We start from the raw sequence: 15,907 nt of genomic DNA, 5'->3' as shown, positions 1-15,907 counted from the left end.
GCAATGGTGGGCTGGTAAAGATAGAGTAGCCATGAAGATATGCATAAGATTGGCATGGTATTAACAAAAGATCATGTAACTCAATGACAAAGACAAGCCGACAATTGTCGAAATTGTTGAGTTGAAATGCTGATTCTCTTCAACTAAATTCCAAAATATCTGAAGCTGCAATCATAACATTCACTATATATTTTTTTAGTTTTAATACATTCACATGGGGTGGTGTTTCACCCATTTATCATTCCACTGGGACTTCACATTGCTGTTTGTGTACCGCTTGTGCATCACGTGGGTGGGCTCGACACAAAGGTTCATCCATTTGGTTGAATTTTATTGCTGCATGTTTGTGTGCTACTTTTGCGTCGGGCTGGCAGGTGGACTCACACACATATATTAACAGTATGTTAGTTTCAATTCACTGGTAGAATTTTATTTGAAGTTAGCCTTTGTGATCTATCTTAATGACATCGAAAATTTCAAATGCAATCAAACAAACACTTATTTCATGCAACTGAAAATTTGGACAAATGTTTGGACAATAATTTTTTAGTTAGCTACTGTTTGGCGGTAGAACATACGGTTTTGCTCGAGTCTATGCAGCATAGTTTCTGTGGGAGGAAGACATGAGATTCATTAGTTGGTGCCATTTTTATCCCAATTATCTCCAATTGCACTATTTGTTGACAAATATATTACACAGACTGCAAATGAAGTACCTTACTCAGAGTACTTTACTAAGTGAGACAATAAAACTACTTGTTTTTCTTGCATCTGCAGTATAGGGGCTGTTGGGGAGGGCTCGTTGTTTACTGTGGAGAGCGATTCACTATCGCCCTGATATGAACATGTTTAAATTTTTTTTTCATGTGCGAGGTATATGCAAAACTTTTAAATTTCTTTTTTTGTAAAGTAAAATCTGGGGTGCGAGGTATACGCAAGGATGAATTGTATTCAAGTAATTACGTATGAGGAATTTTATGATATGATTATCCAGAATATCTTTAATATCAATTTTCATGTCACCTTTTTCATTTCTGACTCCTTTTACACTACTTTTTTCCTCTCTTAAGCCTTTCTCCCCCCCCCCCCCCACAATATCCTCCAAAACACTTTCCACTTTTCTAATATTTGTCTTCTATATTTTTACCAAATCTTCTTTTACAACATGTTATCTTAGAGCATCTGACAGCTTGCTTGATAGGAATGTCTGATATGCTTTCTTCTTTTTCAAGACTGCATCTTCAGCCTCTTGCATTCACCATCTGAGTTTATTTATTTATTCTTATGGCAAAAGGAATACAGAACAGCTACAGGTCAGTGCCCAGTCTGGAAAGCCAGTCCAAGGCCTCATCCGTCACCTTGTGGATGTCCTGTAAGCCACCATGAAATTGGCACCTTGGGCAGTCGTTCACAATAATGGTGGTCTAACAGCCTCCATTTATGTAGTAGGTAGCCACATCTGCCCTGGTTAGTTCTGATTCTGTTGACTGATGACCAAATCTTCCTAGGAAGAGCAAAACCAGGATGCAGAGCACAGGGATCTTCTACCAGGAAGACGTTTGTTGGGAGATTGTTGGACCAGTATTCAATCAGTTGGACCATCTGAGTTCTGACATTTTTATCCTCGTGGACAACTTCACCATATGTCTCTAGCTGAATCTATCAATGTTTTCTTTATTCAGCTTCACTGAAAGTACAAGTTTTGGCTCTTGTTTTCGAACTCTTGCATTTTTTCTTAAATAATGTTTGTATAGTTGGATCTACAGTTCACCTGTAAAGCTGCTCAACCTTAATTCTTTTATAAACTGTCTTACATATTTTTGTTTTCAATATGATAGTCATGTTTATTCTGCTGAAAACTAGTAATGATTACTTCTAATTTTACATCCCTTGTTTGCTCTCATATCACTTTTGATGATAATATAGTTTGATACAGCTATTTTTCTTTTTTTTCTTGCCCATGAATTTGTGCACATCTTATAATGAAACATGGCGTTTGTGAGCACTGGTGCAGGTCCTGAACAGAAATCCAGCAGGTAATTCCCAGTATTATTAGGTTTGGTCATTTCTCAAAATTTTCACAGTTTTTCTACATACATGGGATTCATTTCTTACTGTAATGCTTAGATCTCAACAAGGACCAACTTTTCCTTTTGCTTTATGCCAACTGCTTCCTCTAAGGACTCAAAAAAACTCCTCCACTTCTCCTTTAGTAAAACCTTCCTAGGAACCATAGGTACAAATAAGTTCCAATATTCAATTTCCCAATTTGAAATTTTCTCAAATAATGCTATTTGAAACTACCTTTATTCCTTGATTGCAGGTAGTTTCAAATAGCAAATAAACTAGCTGTATACAATACAGTATTCAAACCAATTTTAACTCATGCATCTGTGATTTGAGTTAGAAATAAAACACTAGATCAAAGACTGGAGACCATAGCTATGAGAGTTTTGATATGGGAGTGAAGAGATGCTATCAATGACAGAATCATATTAAAAATGAGGGTATTAGGAAGGAAGGAAGTTAAGATTGTTACATTCAAGAATGTGCGAGAAGAACTAATTTCAGGTGCTATAGTTACTTAAACAGATTGGGAGAGAAATGGTTAGCAAAACAAGTGTTTTGTGCCAGGTTGGCAGGACAAAGACCACAAGGAAGACCAAGATGTAAGTGGATGGATACAGTAATTAGTACTGTAATATAAGACTGAAATATAATATTTGACAATACTGGACTCCTAGCCTATAATAGATTAAGTCAGAGGAAAATTATAGATAGGAAGTTAGCAATGATATAACCTTTTCACACATAGTATCATAATACCCTATACGCTCTATACTCTATATATGCCAGGAGTCTGATGGTGGTAGTAATGATATAATTAGATCTAATTGTAAGCATTGTGCACATGTGCATAATACATCTTTTATTTTTAAAAATGATTAAAATGTATTTTTCTTAAATTAAATGAAATTTTTAAAAACTATTTGAGCCTAACTTTTTTTTACTAAGTAATTTAAGGAAATTACAATGTCACTAGGATATACATTAAAATAAATTTTAATATACTTCAATATTTTGGCAACGTCATGTTGCTATTTTCAAGAAACTTAAGAACAAGACACATGCATGCAGGCACAACAAACAGTAAATGAGGAAGAAGCAGGAAGCTATTATTTCTCCTAAAGTCCTGATGGCGCCCCCTAGCAGGCAATGTTGGTATTGTTGGGCTGAAGATCTTCTGATGTAGATTTCCCAAATTTGAGGCAGTCCCATGCAGCCAAATTTGTTGAGGTTCAGATTGTTTCTTAGGGCTGAAGCTGATTCCATGAAAAGCCTTTCATACTTGTATTTACTATTGTGTACTATTGTGGCTTTCTTCCACCGTATTCTATGGCAGGTATCCAGTGCATGGTCAGCAAGACCAGAGTGGCTGTACTCTGGTGTAGTCCCTGTGTTCTGAAATTCTGATATTGGCTGTCCTACCTTTTTGGCCAAAGTAGGATGGCTTACAGCTGCAAGGGACCTGGTATACACCAGGAAGGTCTAGGGGATGAGGTTGGTCTTTAGTAGAGTGGATAAGGGATGCCAATTTTTTATATGGTCTGTAACAATAAGTTAAGTCATGTTTTTTTTTAGGATTTTTGTAATTTTTTCTGAGATGCCTCGGATATAGGGTATGGTGATGGATTTAGAGTAATCCTTGTTGTGAGGGGAGGGAGGGAGGAGGGGTTGTGGTTTACTGGTTTCAATATTTTTTGGATTTTTTTTTTTGTGTGTGTGTGGGGGTAGCCATTATCTGAGAAAGTGTTGAGAATGTGGTTTAGTTCTGTGGTTAGGGCATTGTCATTTGAACAGATAAGTTTAGCCCAGTTGTGTAGTGTCTCAATGACTCCATATTGTTGTGAGGAGGTGTGGTGGGTTTTCTATAGACTGAGAAAACCAAGGTTCCATCAGGCTGGTGGGTGACTAGTGTGTCTAAGAAAGGAAGGCAGTTGTTTTTTTCTTCTTCCAGGGTGAATTTGATTCTGGGGGTGTTGGTTGTTTGTGTTAGGAAGGAGAGGAGTGCATCGGAGCCATGTGGCCAAACAGCAAACACATCATCAACATAGCGAAGCCAAATGGTTGGTTTTTGTGGGGGCAGAGTTTAAGGCTTTCTCTTCAAAAGTCTCCATATAAAAGTTGGCCAAGGTTGGGGAGAGTGAAGAACCCATGACTGTTCCAACTATTTGTTTGTAGAATTTTCCTTGCCAAACAAAATATCCCGAGTTCATTGTGAACTGAAAAAGGGCTATGGTATCAGGAGGAAATTTAGCTTGGATTAGTTCTAAGGATTCTTTGAGTGGGACATTTGTGAATAAGGAGGAGACATCAAAATTGACCATTATGTCAGTGTGTTTGAGTGTAAGGTTTTCTATGCTGGCTTTGAAGTGGGCTGAGTTTTTTATGTGTGAAGGTGTGTTGCCAGTATAGTGTGAGAGAGAGCTTTGGCCAAATGTTTAGCTAATTTGTATGTGGGGGAATCAATGCCATCCACTATGGGACGTAATGGCACATTTTCCTTATGTATTTTTGGGAGTCCATAAATACAGGGGGGTATGAAGTTAAATGAGTTTAATTTGTAATTAAAACTTCCAAACAAATATAATTTGTTTGGCAAGGAAAATTCTACAAACAAATAGAGGGGCCAGCTATGGGTTCTCCACTCTCCCCACCCTTGGCCAACTTTTATATGGAGACTTTTGAAGAGAAAGCCTTAAACTCTGCCCCACAAACACCAACCATTTGGCTTCACTATGTTGATGATGTGTTCGCTATTTGGCCACATGGCTCCGATGCACTCCTCTCCTTCCTAACACACATAAACAACCAACACCCCAGAATCAAATTCACCCTGGAAGAAGAAAAAAACACTGCCTTCCTTTCTTAGACACACTAGTCACCTGCCAGCCTGGTGGAACCTCGGTTTTCTCAGTCTATAGAAAACCCACCCATGCAGGCAGATACATTCACCAACAATCCCACCACCCATCCTCACAACAATATGGAGTCATTAAGACACTACACAACAGGGCTAAACTTATCTGTTCAAATAACAATGCCCTAACCACAGAACTAAACCACATTCTCACACTTTCTCAGTCAATGGCTACCCCCCCCCAAAAAAATCCAAAAAATATTGAAACCAGTAAACCACAACCGCCCCCCCCTCACAACAAGGATTATTCTAAATCCATCACCATACCCTATATCTGAGGCATCTCAGAAAAAATTACAAAAATCCTAAAAAAAACATGACTTAACTTATTGTTACAGACCATATAAAAAATTGGCATCCCTTATCCACTCTACTAAAGACCAACCCTTTCCCCTAGACCTTCCTGGTGTATACTGGCCAAAAAGGTAGGACAGCCAATATCAGAATTTCTGAACACAAGGACTACATCCGGTTTCACCAGTAGAGCCACTCTGGTCTTGCTGACCATGCACTGGATATCTGCCATAGAATACGGTGGAAAAAAGCCATGATAGTACACCGTAGTAAATACAAGTATGAAAGGCTTTTCATGGAATCAGCTTCAGCCCTAAGAAACAATCCGAACCTCAACAAATTTGACTGCATGAGACTGCCTCAAATTTGGGAACCTACATCAGAAGACCTTCAGCTCAATCGCCCAAGAATACCAACATTGCCAACTAGTGGGCACCATCAGGACTTTAGGAGAAATAATAGCTTCCTGCTTCTTCCTCATTTACTGTTTGTTGTGCCTGCATGCACGTGTTTTGTTCTTAAGTTTCTTGAAAATGGCAACGTGATGTTGCCAAAATACTGAAGTATATTAAAATTTATTTTAATGCATATCCTAGTGACGTTGTAATTTCCTTAAATTACTTAGTAAAAAATGCATAACCAACGTCTAAACCTTTCCAGGAGTATTTGAGTCTAAGTCTCCAGTTTTACTGAACTTAAAATGAATTCGGTTATGCAATGAGTATAGGGTATGTGTGAGTATTGCATTTCTTAGTACAAAGAATATTAAGTTCTTAAAATTCATCTCTGGAAGGAAAGTATCTGGGTATATTATCAATTACAGATAAAATATACATTGCTTCATATCTGAAGGAGCAAAGTGGATGTCTGCTGTCACCAATTCTGACTGCTATGAAACAACCAAAGTGTGATAGATAATATTAGTAGCATTATTATGAATTAGTGAATATACATTACACTGCCATCAACTATGTCTGCACATGATTTAATTGAGAGAATATGTCTGACAAGGTAGCTTTTAATACAAAGACAACTTTGAGAAAAGTCAACATTCTGACTACACAAAACTGAAGGTAGTGAGAAAGAGGCGAGTATGAGCAAACTTAATGGAAACGTTCATATAATTAGAATTCATTTTTTAATTAACTATTATTTACTCTAATCATTTGCAAGGTTATTCACAGCTAATTAGAGTCTACGATGAGTTCAAGGACTCTTTGGAGGTGTAACGTAATGATAATAATAATAATTAATTGGTGGTAAAATTACTATCCATTAACAAATTCAGCCCTCCTAATTAAGAGAATATGTTATATTTTAAATCTTTCTCTATAGAAATGATATATATATACTGTCTTCAGAATATGCTGCAATTACAGTAAGAGGCTTTTTGGTTCTGGACTAGTATTCTTCTTCCTTTTCCCCCTCTTTTACCTTGCAGTGTTGAGGGTTTTCTATTCATTTAACCACAACCGTACACACAAGGATAAGGTGGTTAGCCCTATGCTTCCTGGTGCATCCTATGCCTGTAGAAGCATTGAGTTCTCAGGGCCAGTTTGTCAGCTTGCAGGATGAAAAACCCCAGATAAGCTGGGGAGAAAAACCTTGCAGTCCACACCCAAGACTGGCTATGTTTGAGAAAGATCATAAGCTCCTCACATCAGATGGGAATCGAACCCAGGACACTTCTTTCCTAGGCATATGGTTGCAAAGTGCATAGCCACGTGGCTAACCACACAGACCTGGACTAGTATTTTATGATCTAATCTAACTTTGTCATTAATGATTATAATAAAACTAAAATTTTAAGCTGTTAAATAATCTTGGGAAATAAAAATACTCATGAAATAAAATAAGCTTACCATACTTTGCTTCTGTGTTTTTGTTAGAGTTGGAATCAAAAGACTGACCAAATCTTTACACTGTTGTGGATCTTCCACATGCTCACTTATTCTATATAAAATAATAAAGCAATGATCAGATTCATCCTGTAAAATGAGATTTGTTAAATGCATTACTAATATATTCTTGGTTAGGTGATTATTATTAAAGATCATTATTAGTAGCATTTCAACTTAATTTGAATTAACAAGTTTCATATAGAGAGTGTTTGGTTTTAATATCACAAAACAGACAAACGAACTGTCTAGAAAATGTAACCACCTTATCATAGCATTAATGCCAGGCTGGGCTGAGTGGATGGTATACCTGCTCTTCAATCAACATGTAGTAGGTTTAAATCCTACGATAGTAATGGACATTTGTGAATGTCATTGGGTGGAACATGAATTTCATAAGTGAGCAAGATTATTTTATTTTATTTATTTATTTTTTTTAAGTCAAAATCATAAGAAACTTGGAGAGAAACAATTTTTAATCAGTCACCCTTTGTGTTGTTAAGGTTCAAAAAAACTAGATAACTAAAGGATACCTTCACAGGATTTAGTTCTTAGCCAATTCAACTGTATTCTGTACTGGCTTAAACTACAGACAAATATGAAGCTTAAACGATCAAAGGTCATGCTGGCTGCAGAACTGCATGGTTAAAGAAGATCCGTGCCAACTTCATTACAGATCCAAGGAAAACTGTGAAAAGTCTGCTACCTCAAACTTAACAGAAACAAAGTTAAGCAATTAAAGAAATACTATATTGATATAACTGATGTGTTTTTTTTTTTTACAAAAAAAAAAAAGAACAAAAAAAATTTAGATGTTTTTAAACTATAAGATATTATATTTTAGTATTCATCTTAGTATATTTTAGGGTTCATCTTAGTATTCAGGGTACTCAACACTGAATAATGACAAACTTCTTGAATGGCATGCAATTTCAAGCAAGATGATGTAGGCAATAAACTGGACATCGAGACTTATTGGTGTTTGTTGTCCTGCAGAAGGACAACAGGAGGCATGAACAACAAAGTAGGAAATGAATCCAAGGCATATTTTTAGGTTTAGGAAACTTTGAAAAAAAGAGCCAAGTTAATAATAATGGTAACTGTCAGATTTCCATTAAGGAAATGAAATAGTCATTATATACCATGTTCCAAGATGCAGATGTGCATAAATTCACATAGAAAGAACATAGAAGAAATAAACAAAGGTCCTGATGACTATGTTAGTGCTGATTGATATCTTTCCACCAGTTCAGGATACAAGTGTATACAAAGTGATTTGAAACAGGACATGAATAAATTTAGTTAAATTCATGATAGAAATGAACAACATCTTAAAAAGAAAAATACATATGAAAGTTTTAAAAACAATCAGTCAAATAGCTTTCAGAGGTGAAATGCAGACTCAAATATTATTAATATTATTGAAAAAACAATGAAAGAGTAAAAACCACCACCAAAACTTACAGATCTAATGGTAAAATTCCAAGAAACACTTCACTAATTAACAAGGGAGGCATGGGGAAGTTCACTGCAAGAATAAAGAAATCAAAACTTTATAGTGGACTCAAAAGTTAAAGTTCCTCTCAGAAAAGGAGAAATCATACTGGAAGTTCATGGAAAACAAGTGAGCATGTGCCCTTGAAGAATGCAGAGGAAAAATATAAGTTAAAATATAAAAATACCCAAACAAAAATCATGGAAAGAATACAGAAAACAAATATCAACAAAGTGGTGGCAGAATGTTTGGTAGGTTATTGAAAAAAAAAAAAAAAACATATACCTAGAAAGGAATCAGATGAAATAAAAGGAATCAAAAGCAGTATAATGCTTACATAAAAGATGAAGATAAAGCTAGTAATTACTTGGAAAATTGTTAAATGTTATTTAATATTTTTTCACAGTGACTGGCAACATGTAAGAGAAATACAACCAGAAGATCAAAAAATTAGGTGAAGTCAAAAAAAATTATCAGAAACCTAAAATGTGGAAAGGCAGCTGTAGTAGACCAGAATCAAACAGAAAAGCTGAAATATTGATACATAAAATTTTACACTACAAAATGAAGATATCTAGCCTGGTTAGATGATTGTGGATGATTGGAGTAGAGCTCTCATAGTATCCCTCAGTTTTATGTATAAAAATAAAACTGAATGTGAGAAAAAGTAGAGAAATTTCAAAACTTAGTATTCCAGCTAAGATTTATGCAAACATACTTAGAAGAGGATAAGAAAGTTCCAAAAAAAGGAACTTGGGGAAGAATAAGCTGAGTTGTCAAGATTTTTTACTTTAAGGCAAACAGAGGTTGTCAGATTTTTATTTTAAGACACATAGTTCAGAAATCATGGAAATAGAACAAGGATCTGTATATTAAGTTTTGTATGGTGCAAATTGGACATTATACAGAGCAATATATTGACTATGTTCAAGTTGTAAGTCAACAGAATTGAAGGATATAGACGATGATAGTTTGATGTGAAATTAGGTATAAGGTACAGTGGTGCACACTATCTCTGAGGTTGTTCATCATCTGTATAAATCACATTATGAAGGAAAGTGGCATTCACAATCAAAATTGGAGATAATAAACTCAGATTTTTCCTGCATTGATGGTATTATATTCCTAAATAAATCCAGCATAAGTCCCCAGGATACTATAACAAAACTGAATAACTGCAGTGACAAATTTGGTATGGCAATCAACAAACTAGAGAAGGTAGTTGGTGTTTTTGAAGAAATATAGAAAAAGTAAAATATTTCAACTATTTAAGCAGTTTTAACGAAGATGATTAAATATGGAAATAGAAAATAGAATAAGCAAATCTTGTATGACAGGGAAACAAGTTGAATAAATTTATGTGGAACAAGAAAGAAATCATGCATTAGCAGTACACAAGGCAGTGTTCAAAACCAATTTTAACTTAAGGATCTGAGAATGCATTAAAAACTGATTAAAGACTAATAACCAGTATGAAAATATCAGATAGCATGGCAGAATCATAAGAAAAATGAAGATATCAGAAAAAACTTGACTCTGTTAGCACTAACGAATATATAAGCAGAGCTAGTTTAATACCGTATAGTCACTTAAACAGAATGGATGGGGGAAAGGTTAGCAAGCAATGGTCCAGAAGAAGACCAAATGTTAGATCCAACAATATTGGAAACTTGGCACATAACAGATTAATCTAAAAGTTGGCTATTGATAGGGAGCAAGTAATAATGTAAACTTAAGGGCATACCCATAGCACTAGTATATAATATCTGGTAAAACAAGTCAGACATATATATCTGGAATTAGGGATAGATGGTTGATGATAATTTAATCTGAGAGGAATTTAAACATAAGGTACATACTTTATCAAAACAAAACTACTTATTTCTTTTTACTTACCGAATATAAGATTCTGTAGATTACCACCTGTATGCAGATTGTTATCTATTTCATTTTTCATAATACAAATGTAATATCTGGTGATTAAAAAGATTTTTAGTTGGCATAGTGCTTATGATTTTTTAAATAAAAAAAAGTCTCAATTTTTTTTTTTAAATTACATAAACTATCCAATGTACTGCATCTTTACACAACATAAAATTTACATTTATGGCAGATGTTGCTGTTAAATGGAATTACAACTAAAGCCACTAAGGAGAGTACATATTGTCTGTTTTGCAGGATGAAAAACCTTGCAACCTTTGTGTTATGACTTTCAGTTACATATGTTATCAAGCAGTGCCCAGGTTTCTGTATAATGACGATATGACATAAAGTAATACAAAATACTTTATTAAATTAAGAATCTTGATCAGTTTTGTGTGCTGATATGTACACACTGTCGAGAGCATGCTGCCGTACTTGTTGGCACGTGAAACTATTCTTTAGATCATCTGATCTAAAGAATAGTTTCACGTGTCTGATCATTATACTAGAAATTCAATGAACATCTTCATAACCAACAAAATCTAAAACTTTCAATGCCTTTGCTGTATATGCATATCCTCACTCCATGTCTAAATGTTTATCCATTCTATTTATTAGCAGTTTTATTAAAACTACATGACATAACCTCTACTAGTGGGATGTGCAATAACACTACTTTCACTTCAAGATGTTAAAAGATATGCTTTAACAAGTCAGGAAATATATATATATCATCATCATCATCATCAAATTCCTGTCTTACACCCTCAAGGGGTGTACAGGATATGATAGTACTACATGAAAAATTTACATCATTACTAACTTCCTATCTACAATTTCCCACCAAATCAGTCAGTTACTTGTCAAGACTCCAACATTACCAGATCTTATATTTCTATCATCTAAGGCACTTTGTACCATATTTTATATATATATATATATATATATATATATATATGTTAAAGATACCAAGCAATTTTATAAGCTAGGTTATTTTATCTTTTTTTTTTTTTTTTTTTAAATGCACAAAGAGATGATTAGATTATGATAACATTCACAGTGATGTAAATATGCAGAGAGAGCATGTAAACTTACCATTACCTGGCATGGTAAAAAATCCACTTTGATTTTCATGTAATGTGCTTCTTTTTTTTCTTCTCTTCCATCTCTTAAGACGGGTTGAGTCTTCCAGCGAGCAGGATCTTCTAGTCTTCTCTATTCCTTGCTTTTCAAAAATGATCACTATAAGTTTGTACATCCTGAAACATTCTTTATTAATTTCAGCCAGGTGATTCTTGGTCTTCCGGGTCACGTTCTTTGGGTTATAAAAGTATTTATTAGGATGTATGAGGGGGTGCTTAAGGGTCAAAGCTGTATAACTGAGAGGAGACCTCCACATAGCCTTTAAAGGAATGCGGAGAACCGACCAGGGCTTCTGATCTAATGTCCAATCCTCACCTTCTTGTGGTGCATCCTGTTGGGTATCTACTTTGATACTGAACGAACGAGGATGGGCTGGCAATTTGGGATTTAGCCGACCAAATTGTAAATAGAATGGGAGAGGAAAGATTAGCAAAACAAGTGTTCTCTGCCAGGTTGGCAGGAAAACGACCCAGAGGAAGACCAAGATATAGGTGGATTGATACGGTACAAAGTGCCTTAGACGACAGAAATATAAGATCTGATAATGTTGGAGTCTTGATAAGTAACAGACTGATTTGGAGGAAAATTGTAGATAGGAAGTTAGTAATGATGTAATTTTTTCATGTAGTACTGTCATATCCTGTACACCCCTTGAGGGTACATGGCAGTAATTTGATGATGATGATGATGATTTTGGGAAAAAAGTATGAGTTATATTCGATTAAATATGGTAATATTTTTAGCTTTCAAATACTTAAGTATGGATCATTGGTTAAAGACTGGATTTATAAAATGCACAAAAGAGAGCAATATAACAAATACAAGTAGCAGTAAGCAACAAGAAAACATTGATATTGATAAAGGTGTGTCATGACATCTCTAGAGAAAAAATTATGAAAAAGATGAAAAATCTTCGTAAGTATGATATGAATTACTTGAAATGTGGATTTTCATGGATGGGAAATGAAGAGGAACCTATTCTAAATTTTGTTCTATTAAAAATAAATTTTTTTTTTTTTGTTTACATGAACATATAAATTCAAATAAAATAGACATTTACAATGAAATATACTTTATTTATTTATTTATTATTATTATTTTGATAAGGGGATACTTGGTAATAATGAACATTTAAGAAGGGGTATGCAGATATCTGAAGTTTGAGAAACACTGATGTAATGTATTGTGAAATATGCAGTCCATAAGTCGTACGTCACCAGTTAGTGTCAAAGGAGGTACAGGAAAATGATCTGATATAACATCAGGTGTAAGACAGGGATGGACACTTATACTACTGTTATTCATCATCTATATGGATCATATTATCCAGATGATCTCTTAGCATACATCACCCACAGCTGAACTTATGTCATGGTTTGGAGAAATACAGCAACCCTTGATAGTTCTTCCAGAGCTTTTGATCATGTTTGGCATCAAAGCCTGCTTTGCAAATGCCCTTCCTCTGGTGTGCCTACCACCCTCTGTAATTAAACACCAGTTTTCTCTCTGGTTGTTTGCTGCATGCCATAGTGGTTGGCACTCTCTCTTCAAGCTTTACCACCAATGTAAGAGTGCCTCAAGGCTCTGTTCTATCACCTACTCACTTTCTCTTATATATAAACAATCCACTCTCAATCACCCAATCCTATCCACAGCTTTGGTGATGACAGCATACTCAATTTTTCTTAGTCTTTTGGCAAACTATGTCATTCTCAGATATCCCAAGCTTCACAATCATTTGATCAATGCCTTTAAACTGATATCCATACCATCCCAGTGAATGCAGTCTTGCCTTGTATCTTGTAAAATGGATTTCAGCTCAACTTCCCTCATGCCAACCTCTTCTGGCATAAACACATCACATCAATAGCTTCCAAAGCCATTCTTTTCCACTCAAGAAGTACTTTTATATCCACCCAGGTACTAAGGACACATTATATAGACAATAAATAATGAATATTAAAAATTAAAAATTATAAATATGTTTATGATGCATTCTGTAATCAGTGGAATATGAGTATATTTATTTATTTATTCATTTTAAGTAATGATAGAATAACCATAAAATAACTGTGATCACAAAACAAAATACAAACCTGATAAGTATATTAAGGTCTCTTGGTAACAAGCTTTTCTTATAATATTTTGAAACTTTTTCAACTATGATGTGAAGCCTCTTTATAATTTGAGAAATGTGAGGAATCACTAATCGAGTACCATAATTAGGGGGTTCTAGGAAATAAAACACAAAGAGTATAAGTGTATCTATCTATATACAGGCACATTTTTTTTTTTAACGGTTATTAAATTTTTTTGGTTTAGTCTTATAACAATACAAATATCTCACATATGTTAGGGTATATGTCAAATATATACCAGGTGTAAATCAAGTTCATATATCATCACAAGAGCTGCAAGAACCAATGTTGCTTATACTGCTATAAACTATTGAACAGTACATAATAATTCCTTTATACCTTAGATATTTATTCCTTTATACCTGATAGCTAGAAAGGTTTATCAAAAACTAAAATATCTCTTTAAATGGCTCTGATGAAATTGCAATAGGTGCAAGACAGCAGTGGAACTACTTAGTCTTAAAGTAATGAACTGGGCAAAGAATAATAGTTGCCAGTTGTTGTGACAAAGTATAGGATATACTTTGTCTCCTAAAAAGACTACAAGTGTGAACATAGAAGTGGATTGCAAGAAGATGATGAAGCTAGAAATTTGGAAATGATGGTGGAATGGAGTTTAGGTTCAAGTTGCATACTGCAAAAATAGGTTAAATATATCAAAGGATCATTTGTAAAAACTGACAAGCAGGGATAAGGAAATTATTTTTAGTGCTCTGATATAGTCACATTTAGACTAATGTGTACAGATTTGCTCACTTGGATTTCTTGGGGATGCAAAAGTCTTGGAGAGTATCCAGAGGAAAGTAATCAGAATGATGACTGGTCAGTAGAGCACTCTTCATGAAAAAAATTGAAAGTTTGTGGATTACAAAGTTTAGTTAATAAACAAAGTAGAGGAGACATGACGAAAACACATTCAAGGATTTTTATGAAGTGGATGATGATGATAAATAAATAAATTCCGTGTGATGATACAGCATTCCCCCTTTTTATGGGAATTCACAGTACCACCTAGTCCCCCCCAAATTTTATCTGGGCTCCGGAACTGGCATAGGCTGACGAATCAGACCTATGGGTGGGTCAGTATTCCTGACTGTAATCCGTGTGTGTCCTCGAACCGGTTTGCCTGCTTGTGGGATGAAAAAATACCAGATAAACTGGCGGGAAAAAACCCTGCCGTCTACGCTCAAGACCGGCTAACTTGGCTATGGCTGAGGAAGATCCTTGAGCTCCTCACATCATTGACGGGAATCGAACCTATGACACTCCTTCCCCAGGCATATGGTCGCAAAGCGCAAAGCCAATGGGCTAACTGCACGGACTGATGATGATATTTTTCAATGCATGATTAGAGAGAAGAAAACATATAGTCACCCTTAAAAGTTGAATAAGAGTGGAATGTGTTGCCAGAGGCAGTTACAAGTGCTTTGTCAGTGGGGCAACTTTAAGGGGCAATATGATAATTTTAGAATAAGATTACACTGAGTTTTTTTTTGCCCAATAAATTTAATGATAAATTATGCCAACAAGTTTCATCAACTGGGCTGTTTGGCTTCTTCAGGGTATACAAACGGTAAAGATTACTCAGTCACTAGTACATAGAACAAATGTATAAAATAAATAAAAATTAAAAAGACGAGTAACATCATATGCATGGAGCATGTGTTTCATTAGTAATTGTTGTGTGTGCATGCTCTGTAGTTTGCAGTGATATTAAATTCTGGCAAGCTTAGCGATCTTATTAGGGTTTTCCATATGTCAGGCAGGATCATTCCTTGATTTCTGTTTAGGTTGCTTTCAGAACGGAGAACCACTGTAGCTTCTTTGAAATTGCGACACCAAAAATTTTCTTCTAGATAACACATGGAACTTTTGTCCCATTCAATGGTGTGGCTTGTGTTGAAGAAGTGAGAAGTGGAGAGCTAATCCAGAACAATCTATTCTTGTTGTTTTTAACATCTTCTACGTGTTCCTTTTTTCTTATTTCAAGACTTTTTGATGTCTGACCTATGTAGTTTAGATCACAAGAGCAAGG

General features: G+C 35.0%; 1 protein-coding gene across 1 annotated transcript in view; it reads right to left on the bottom strand.

The window, feature by feature from the left end:
* LOC150094892 (small subunit processome component 20 homolog) overlaps nucleotides 1-15,907 on the bottom strand; it is a 468,852-nt gene that overhangs the window by 231,686 nt on the left and 221,259 nt on the right. Inside the window, exons 26-27 of the mRNA XM_090410975.1 lie at nucleotides 13,831-13,966; nucleotides 7,138-7,228 (exon numbers count right to left, since the gene is read on the bottom strand). Coding sequence (XP_090267101.1) covers nucleotides 7,138-7,228; nucleotides 13,831-13,966 — 227 coding nt within the window. The remainder of the gene's footprint in view (nucleotides 1-7,137; nucleotides 7,229-13,830; nucleotides 13,967-15,907) is intronic.

This window comes from Typopeltis vanoorti, chromosome 21 (genome assembly GCF_054136105.1).
Source record: "Typopeltis vanoorti isolate ZY-2024b chromosome 21, IOZ_Tvanoo_1.0, whole genome shotgun sequence".
Taxonomy (NCBI): Eukaryota; Metazoa; Arthropoda; class Arachnida; order Uropygi; family Thelyphonidae; genus Typopeltis; species Typopeltis vanoorti.
This window is presented reverse-complemented; position numbering and strand designations above follow the sequence as displayed.